This window comes from Lactuca virosa, chromosome 5 (assembly GCF_052849685.1).
Source record: "Lactuca virosa cultivar CGN04683 chromosome 5, Lactuca_virosa_CGN04683_v6, whole genome shotgun sequence".
NCBI classification, from domain to species: domain Eukaryota; kingdom Viridiplantae; phylum Streptophyta; class Magnoliopsida; order Asterales; family Asteraceae; genus Lactuca; species Lactuca virosa.
The window spans coordinates 85265834-85276347 of NC_136430.1; the positions used below are offsets into that span (position 1 = coordinate 85265834).

General features: G+C 33.7%; 1 protein-coding gene across 1 annotated transcript; it reads left to right on the forward strand.

Annotated features, from left to right (window-relative positions):
• Positions 1-7540: 7540 nt before the first annotated feature.
• On the forward strand, positions 7541-9758 carry LOC145111174 (protein SHI RELATED SEQUENCE 5-like). The gene is made up of 2 exons (XM_079047462.1): positions 7541-8655; positions 9104-9758. The coding sequence occupies exons 1-2, from the start codon at positions 7767-7769 to the stop codon at positions 9481-9483; spliced, it is 1269 nt and encodes a 422-aa protein (XP_078903588.1). The 5' UTR covers positions 7541-7766; the 3' UTR covers positions 9484-9758.
• The last annotated feature ends 756 nt before the right edge of the window (positions 9759-10514 follow it).

Below are 10514 nucleotides of genomic sequence, written 5' to 3' on the forward strand. Positions count from 1 at the left end.
GGACAGATCAGATCTTGAACCGCTCTAATACCACAAAGATTTTGGTATTTGCAAAAGCTTAACTCATTCAACTGATCAAAAGGATTTAAATACAAGAGAAATTAAAATCGATTAAGGAAACTAAAAGATAACTAATAAAAGCTAGTAATAAGGAAACTAGATAAGCCTTGGAGTGCAAGGCAAGACAATCTCGATTTCTTTACTAGTAGACCACTTGATGGTGATTGGAATTGGCAATGAAGAAGGCCTATACGAGTAGGTGTGGAGCTTACCCAATTCACGGTTTCGAGTTCTATACTTAATGATGTACAATTATCAAATCATGAAGATAAATGATCATGGGATATTGGTAATTCAGGTTATTTTACAGTTAATGAGACTAGAAGATAGATTGATGAGGTTGTTTTACCTAGTTTAGATCATCAGACTAGGTGTAATGAAATGGTCCCAAGGAAAGTAAATATCTTGGTTTGGAGAATTTTACTTGACAAAACCCCTACCAGAGTTATCCTAGAATATCGGGGGATTGACATTCCATTTATTTTATGCCCGATTTATACTTTGGCCATAGAACAATTGGGTCATTTGTTTGTTCGGTGTGAGGTGACAACAAGAACTTAGAGTCCGATCTTCAAATGGTTGGATATTCAGTTCCCTTTGTTTGACACGATTCATGATTTTTTCTACGCGGTTTATAACATGCATTGAAATGCTAGAAAAGGAAGCGATAGACACAATTGCTTGGACAACGGTGTGGTTTCTGTTGAAATTTCAGAATGATATGCTATTCGCTACTACGAAGAGGAGAAAAACGGAGATATTTGATTCCATTAGAGAGTTGGCGTTTTTGTGGTTTGGTAATCGTAATAGAAAACTGTCTTTTAATTGAGTTTGTTGGATGCAACAACCTCTAAACATTTTGTAATTGGTCTTTAAACTAGCTCATGGCTAGTGTTCTTTTTAATATATGATTGTTTAAAAAAAACAATCCATGACGAAAATGATTTGTTTTCCTACAAAAGAAATGAATAACCATTATATTTACACTATGTTTAACAAAAATACGCTAGTATATTGTAATTTACCATTTGATAATACTCCATATATAGTTTATCGTAACTTATTAAATAGTTTATAAGCAAACTTATTCATAAGATAATTTATAAACTACACTCCTAATTTTTCATACTAAAAGGTTCACAAATAAAAATATGCTTCAATCAAAATGTATGTATTTGTAATAATATAAAAAGTTAACGACTACAAACCATCAAATCAACTACTATAATTTAGAAGCCAAATAATCAAGGCTAATTTTATACGGACCCCAATTGGTTGTTGTATCCCTATACGAGTGGCTGAGTATATGTATATGCTATATTTGAATTTTTATGTGAGCGAGATGCTATATTTGAATTTTTATGTGAGCGAGATGGTGACACCTATAAATTAAAATAAAATACGTTTACAATTTTCATAAAAAAGAAAAAAAGTGAAATATGATCTTTGTAGATATTTTCCCTTCGTTTGAAATGCATAAACACAAAACAGTATGGATTTATTACACACTTAACCAAAACAAATTCATTACGTAATGTGAAATCTCATGTTATGGTCAAATCCTTTGAAGTGTTGTGACAGCAAAAGCTAATATAAGGAATTAATTTATGATGGTACATGCAACCACACACTTAATATTGTTAACGTATTTAGAGATGTAGTTAATAATTATCATTCGGAGGAGTTAAGTATATGGTCCCGAACAAGTTTCAAGTCTTTAATGGGTATCCAGTGCGAATTTTTTGTCAAAAGCATGTAAATTACCACATATCACCAAGAGGAGTCAAGTATATGGTCCTGAACCAGTCTTAAGTCTTAAACGGGTATCCAATGATCAACAGTTCTAAAAATTTGAAAACCAGAATTACAACTGGTCATAATCGGTTTAAAATTTTAGGAATCGACACCACCATAAAAAGATGATTTCCAACGACCAAATACGTCATTAATCTTTTGGAAACGCCTGACATATTCCCGAATGAGAAAATCCGTTGGAAAAATATATGTTTAAGTTTTTAAGACAATTTTCCGACAAATTTAATAACACTTTACCGATGAAATTTTTTATCGGTTATTAACGACATGATAATACATTGTTACCGATTTCCCATGGAACATTTTTATAACAAATTACCAATGAAAAAAATGAGATATTAAATATCTTCTTACCTTTTGTACCTACTTTTCTTCCTAACTATTTAAGATGACGACAAAATATATAAATTTAACATATCAATCAAATTTAAATTAAATTTAACGATACTTATCACCATCTAAAATAAATAGGAAAATAGTATGAATAAGAAGTAGAAGGATATTTACTTTCTTCGAAAAAATTATATAAAAATTACCGACAGAACATTTTAGTGACATGTTACCATTGACAAACAAATTTTGTGATATACTACCCGTAACATTTTTTTATTAAGTTTAAATTTTGATTATGGGTGTGATGGATATAGAAGTTTTGAGAATTTTTTAAATTTGGTATCTTTCCTTTTTTTTTATCCAATATACCATCGAACTTGTTTGTGTTCACCGTAACCTTTTTGACCGGCTATCACAAACAACAAATTCGATGATATATTGAGTACAAAAAAGGGATCAAATATGAACAAAATCAACAGTTGGTTACCCTTCCACAGTCATTTTTCCCAAAAAGTTAAATGAAATTAAAGCTATAAAAGTATCTTACCTTCTTAGGCCATAACATATATGATGAGAGTTTTGAAGGGGTAGCTTGGTCAAAACATGGTCTATGTTACGCCTACTGTGGTTAGTTGTCAACAAGTCTCTGCAAAATGATATTATTGTGTATATGAGGTATCTTTATTAGGATAAACGTTTAGGTCATGGTATATTATGGTATCGTGTCAACAAAAGCTGCATGATCTTGTACATATTGATGTTGCATCTTATCTCATGAATTCGATCTTAAATCTAAGTAAACTAAAAAATCACAGCACTTGTGATTCCACTCATTTGTAGACCTGTCCATAATCCATTATACGATAAATCATTTGACTGGAAATATAAATATAGTCACGAAATGCACCTACTCAATCAAGATTCCTCTAATAAATATGCAAGTGTATTACAAATTTGTACATATACGAATAATGTTCTTTGTGAGTTATGTTTTAAAGAGAAGTAAAAATGAATCTTATAAAATTATTAATATTTGTAGGAAATGACGTGAGATTTTCTATAAATGAGTAAAAGGAAAAATGACTCAAGAAATGATTATAGTGAGTACAAACAACAAGTTCGATGGTATATTGGGTAAAAAAAAAGAAAAAAATACCAAATATAAACAAATTCAACAGTTGCTATCTTCTAAATCATTTTTGTAAAATGAAGTGATAATGTTCAATATATAAGAGTTTATGATATAGTTTTGAAAGTTTTATACTATAAGTTAAAGGTTTCGAAAAAATAGGTATGCTGTGACAAAGTAATATTAAAAAAAGTTTGTGACTGATGTGGTAGTCACTGTTTCCAAGGAGCATGGTAAACAATCACACGAATCTGTTTGGGTAAACCATTAAATTGAGGTGGCAGGGAGAGGGTAAAGATTGCAGTTCCTGTGGCGGCGGTTGCAGGGTGTGTGATTTCAATGTATCCTAAAAACCAAACACAAACCTATCACAAATTCCCTTTAAATAATTAAAAACTTAACATACATTATTTTATATTGAATTTATTTATTACAAAAAGATTTATTAATTATTTTATATTTTTATTTAATAAAAATATCTGTTATATTTGTAGACGTTGTACAAAATCTCATAAGAATTAATACAATAGTAGTTTACTTTTAAATAATTAGAAAACTTTGTTCTTTTTTAACAAAAGTTAGAAGCATAAAGGGAAAAAACGTAGCTTTTGAAAAGGATTCCAGTTGCATTAAATTTGATGCAACAAGCTGTTCAGATAAGTTCCTCAACTTGTCCTTTTTTGTAATTTTGCTGATGAAGAAGTTGAACATTTGTTTCTGCTTTGTCTGTAAGTAATGTCAAATGTATGTCTGGAAGCCGGCTTCGGGGCTCAACATCATGAAAAGAAAGGTAATCGGGGTAATTATTTGGGCCTTATGGAAGTCAAGGATTGAATCCTTCTTCAATAATAGGAAAATTGCTCCTTTTCACCGTGGATGATGTTTAATTAAGTCGTTTTTAATAGTTAAAAGTTTAGTTAAAATGTATACCTTACATTCAGCTTGTTTGCGGAAAATTATTCATCACACTAAAATCTTTTCTATAAAATAATATTAATTTGGTTGTTATTATTTTTTAATTTCTACAATTTCATAGTAAATGTATTAAATATTATAGTATTAAAATATATTTTTATTGCATAACTAGAGTTGAAAATAGTTTTTATATAAATCTTAAACATAAAATAGTTTATTTTTTAATGTTAAAGCTGGAGTTGATCTTCACATTTTAAAAAATTATCGTTTTTTGGAGGGAACACCATGGGAAGCCTACGTGACATATGGAGGGTTGTGAGACCCTCCGTAATTGCATGTTCAAGTCCAGTTAAGGGCGAGTTTCCGATTCTTGAACGTAGAGGTAAACATTTGGATGAAACTTTGACTGGACCTGTTGAAGCTTACCAGGTCTGAGTCCGGTTCTCAGTTCAGTTCGGTTCGGTTCGGTCCGGTCCGGTCCAGAGGCCCACATGCCCACCTCTAATTTAATTCCAACGACTAAATTTGTTGAATTTAAAATATTATTTTACCTCTTACAAATACCAAACTAATTTATCCATTTTTATTCGCACCTTGTAGAGACTCTTTATTACTTTCAATTTAGTTTAGACAAAATTGCAAAAATGATCCTTATGGTATGCATTTTTTTGGGGTTTTAGTCTAAACCCCGATTTTTTTGGATTTGTGGTCCTTTTGGAATAGTTTGTATGTAAAAATGGTCCCTGTGAAAATTGAAATGACTAAATTGCCCTCTTGATATATTTATTTATATTTTTTCTATTTAATTTAATGTTTTATTAATAATAAAATGGGTCTCCCTCTCCCTCTCTCTCTCTCTCTCTCTCTCTCTCTCTCTCTCTCTCTCTCTCTCTCTCTCTCTCTCTCTCTCTCTCTCTCTCTCTCTCTCTCTCTCTCTCTCTGCATATGGAGTAAACAACAAGTTTGTCTAACTTATGAAAATTTTGTGTCTTCTTCTTGTACCCAATCACTACCTCCATTGCGGTTGCTGTGACCACCGGACACCACCCAACACCACCTTCCAGTCGTGACCCACTACCACCGAAACCCACCTTATACCCCTCTCTCTCTCTCTCCCTCTCTCTCTCTCTCTCTCTCTCTCTCTCTCTCTCTCTCTCTTTCTCTCTCGATTAAAAATCACCACTGAACACAACCCTCATTCCTCCCTACCCTCCCTCTCATCGAGTTCACCGGAAAAACGAGAAAACGAAGCAGCAGAAGCCGCCGGAGCAGCCCCTGCCACCATCGTCGCCGTTGCTGTGAACCACCGTCATCGTCAGCTGTTGCTTCTGTAGGTCATCTCCGACCAGCCCCGTCACCTCTTGCGGCCCCTGTATGTCCGATTTTCCCCCTCATTATTTTCGTTTTCCTTTTTGATCGATCAACAGTCTTGGATGAGGAAGAACTGGTCTATCATTTCGATTATACCTCCTCTGATGTCGTGTACTATTGTTATTGTTGTTAGGCTACTTTGTGAGGACTCCATTTTGCCTTCGTTATCTGTGCATAACCAAGATCTGATTTTGCCTTCGAATTCAAAGCTATAAGGGGTTTGTTGTTAAGAACCAGAAGTTGGTTTGTGGAGTTTAAGTATTATCCATGAGTAGTACCCAGTTAAAAATCTTGGATTTATCTAATCAATTTGATTGAGGCCTTCATCATTTTTGTTTTATGAACATAATTAATGTTTTGGGGCTGCAATCATGTTCTTTGGTTGGAGAAGATGAACTGGGAAATGGTTTCGTACAGGCAGAGAGAGAGAGAGAGAGAGAGAGAGAGAGAGAGAGAGAGAGAGAGAGAGAGAGAGAGAGAGAGAGAGAGAGAGAGAGATGTGGGTCCTTTATTATTTTTTAATTGTTAAAATAATTAAATAAATAGTATTAGATTTTAAAATAATGAAAGAAAATGAAAAATAAATACCTCAAGGGTATTATAGTCATTTCAATTTTCACAGTGACCATTTTCACGTACAAACTAGTCCAAAATGACCACTAATCCAAAAAAGTTGAGGTTTGACTAAAACCCAAAAAAATACATACCACGGACGATTTTTGCAGTTTTGTCTTTAGTTTATTCCACATTGACTTCAAACAACTCACTAAATAATACCAACTCTTCTGACACATCCACTATAAATGTTTTCGTTTTCGATTCTTCAACACCATCACCCCACCGCCCAAAATTTGAGAGAACTATTTTCGCCTGCCTAATTTCGTCATCCCGGAATTGCATTGTGTTACATTTCAAAACCCAACTTCTCACTCCTTTATGGATACATTCGATCAAGAAACCCAATCTTAATCCTAGTCTGAAAACATTGTGAACCTTAACAATCCAAAAAAATAAAATAAAAACAAACGCACTCAAGCATGGACAATAGATGAAGAAGCAGTGTTGTTCTGTTTGTGGGTCGACATATCGGAGGAATCAATGACAAAAACATGCAAACAACTCCCTATTTTTTTGGAGGAGTGGGACATATCATTTTCACAATGAAATGAAGCGTGTGGATACTTAACAAAAGATGAAATTACGATTAAATTTCGTGACGCTAACATAATAATCATGAAATTTAACAGAGCATATAACAATTTGTGCAACAATTTGGAAAAACGGTCAAAATAACAAACAAATTTTGATGACGACGCTCGGTACAAGAGATGTACCGGAATAAACATATAACTTGGATTTTTTTTTGAATTTTTAATTATTGTTACGCTGACTTATAATTTTTAGTTTAAATAATTTTTTTTGTTTTTAATTTAACTTGTTAAATATTTTTATATAGTAAATTAATATCGTAGTGTGGTACCACACTTCCCATTATTAACCTAATAATGAGAATAGTTTTATTACCTTAACATTTTTGAATAAATAGGTTATTAATTTAAATTAATGTAACTTATTCGTTTGTTTCTATATAAGTACAAGTGAACATGATTTAGAAAATAATAATAACAGTTAAATAGTTATGATATTTTTAATTGCTAAATCTACTCTAATAATAATATTTCGAAATTATGAAGCAAATGCGATGCATATTTTACCATGATTACAAATAATTTAATAAAGAAATAGACATTTTTGAAATTAACATTTTTTTTTTTAACATTTACAAGGCATTATTTTTTTTCTTAAAATTCAGAATCTCTAACAATATCTAGCATAGTAAATAAACATATAAAATATAATTCTAAAAAGTGATGATGGATTCTATGTCTCACACATATAGAACAAACCATTTTTCATACACTCGGAAGAAAAGCAAAATAACTACAAATTTCTTTTTTAGAAATTAACCCCCCACCCTAGATCTTTGAGTAGTTGACACTATCCGACCCCTACACTCTTCATTACCACACAAATTTATAACCTTTTAATTAATATATTTTTAATTTTTTTTTGTTCTTTGTTCTGCTATGGATTTGAGTTTGATCTTTGAAGAGAAGTTTGGGAGGAGTTGTGGTGTTAAAGAATGTCAGGATTTTTCTCGCTAGGTGGAGGGACTGGAATTGGTAAAGTTGACGAAGAACACCATCATCATCATCATCCTCATCCTCATCACCTTCAACATCAAGATCAAGATCAAGATCAACAACATGATGATGGTGTAATTAACCCTTACGGTTTGTACTTGTTCAAGAACGAGGAGATCTACAGCAAACGTTTTGAATTATGGCAGCAGTATTATCAGCTTCAACAACACCAGCACCGGCAACAACTCCTCCAACAGCAACCGCATTATGATTTGGGTGTTGGTGTTAGCCCCAGTGGTCGTACTGATCAGAAGAGAAGTAGCAGTGTTAGTAGCGGAGGCGGAGGTGGTGGTGTGGATGATCTTAATCGAAACAACAACGTTGATCAGTTGGCATCTTCCTGGGATATCTTCAGTGGTGGTAGATCGGTCGAGGGTGGTGGTGATAGTAAAGTGATGAGGCAAGGTGGGTATGGAATCGGCGGTGGAAGTGGAAGTGGAAGTGGAAGCGGAAGCGGTGGTGGAATCAATTGTCAAGACTGCGGGAACCAGGCGAAGAAAGACTGTCAACACATGAGGTGTAGAACTTGCTGCAAGGCCCGTGGCTTCCACTGTCAAACCCACGTCAAGAGCACATGGGTTCCGGCGGCTAAACGCCGGGAACACCAACAGCAACTCATGTCGTTAACCCAACAACAGAACTTAGGCAACCAGCAGCTGAGTCTAATGATGCGAGCCAGCAGTGGTGATGATCAAAATCCCAAGAGACTACGAGAAGATCATCATCATCATCATCATCAAAACCAACCGAGTATCGCCGTCGCCGGGAGCGGCAGCGGTGGCATGGGTATGATTTTGAGTGCTCCACAACATCAAAGCACTTCTTCAGGTAAAGTTTTGTGTCTACTTTCTAGAGATAAAACGAAGAAACAAACAAAACCCACATAATTGTGTTTACTTGATTCAATTATTGGGCTTTGTTTGGAAAAAATTCTCTTTTTCTCTTTACCAATATTGATTTATGATTTGATGGGGTTCGTCTCTATGTGTATATATATAGATATATAGATTAGTTTCATATTTCAAGACTCGTTTAGGCTTTGAATTCTGGGCTAGAGTCTCTATGAGTATGGAACTATATATCTATGATTCTACATCTATAAAACCTATATCTTTAGATGAAATCTATGGAGTAAGCATATATACACACAGTGAGTGTGTAACTACTACGAGTAACTGTGTGTAGTGTTGCTATACAGGCATAGACAATATTTGACCTAGTCATGAGCAATATAAAAACCTATATAAACTATAAAACTTTCTTCATAATTTGCTAGGGTTACAAGTGGGTCATTTCCCGGCTGAAGTGAATTCTCCTGCGGTGTTCCGGTGCGTTAGAGTCAGTGCAATGAACGAGGCGGAGGAGCAGTTGGCTTATCAGACGTCTTTGAACGTTGGTGGACATGTTTTTAAGGGAATTCTATACGACCATGGTCCTGAAGCTCGATACCATCACCCTGGGGAAGGTAGTTCATCCGCCGGCGGTGGTGGTGGTGGTGGTGGTCAACATCATCAACTTAATCTTATTACATCCAACACGACGGCGACCACCAGTATCAATCAGGGTGTCACTTATGTTGACCCTTCGTCGGCATATCCAACTCCTTTCAGCGCTTTCATGGCCGGAACGCAGTTTTTTCCACCGCCTAGATCTTGAGAAAAGAACAAAACTCAAGAAAAGCTAATTATTGGTATGAACTTTTCTTATTTCTCTAACAAAAAACATTAATACTACATTCATCCAGTATTGCAGCTATTAATGTTTTTTAAGTTTTGAATACTCATTAAACTAGGATTTCATTATTCATAGAAACAATTAAAATGTATGGATATTTGAGGAGCTACTAGCAGCTTGGGATGATTGATGACGATTATGAGGATGATGTAATTTAATATGGGATTTTGTTGGAATTTCCATTAATTCTTTTGATTTGTGTTTCTTTATAAAATTTAATTTTGAATTCTGAATTTTAAAATGTACAAGAAGATTCTTCATATGGGAAAAATATATAATTAAATGTTATTTTGGATAAAAAACCTAATATTTTTATTTATTACTAGACCGGATTTTGAATTTATGGATGACTTTCTGATTGGTTTTTGAACTCGAGGTTGCTTTTACCCGGTTTGTCTGCCGCTTCCGAGGTTGCTAGGGTTCCCTTTTTTCTTCCCCAAAGCATGTTTCACATCATTATATATATATATATATATATATATATATATATATATATATATATATATATATATATATATATAGAGAGAGAGAGAGAGAGAGAGAAAGAGAGAGAGAGAGAAAAGAAGAAGAAAGAGAAAGAAAGTATGGGATGTGTATTGTAATTTGTCTATGAAACCCTTGTTTTACTAATATTTCATACTATTTGTTTTTACGTATTGGTTGAATTCGAACTCACCATAATCTATTTCTTACCTATAGCTATACATCTATACGTATATGAACCCTTATATATAGACACATACATCCATGCATATGCATGTGTATATATATGGATCCACATGTCTAGGTTGGTGAGTGGTAATTTTCTGCACAATTAAGTTGAATTCAATATGGGTCATCTTCTTTTACATATTTACATGTATAATTACAAATCCCAAGGACTGAAAGAGAAGTATACAGGAAGTTTCTTCAATAACACTGTACAACATTCACCATGCATATATAAAAGGGGC

Coding starts and splice junctions, on each gene's coding strand:
- LOC145111174 (XM_079047462.1), top strand. CDS start 7,767: ATGTCAGGATTTTTCTCGCTAGGTGGAGGGACTGGAATTGGTAAAGTT. Junction 8,656..9,103: donor ACATCAAAGCACTTCTTCAG/GTAAAGTTTTGT, acceptor ATAATTTGCTAG/GGTTACAAGTGGGTCATTTC.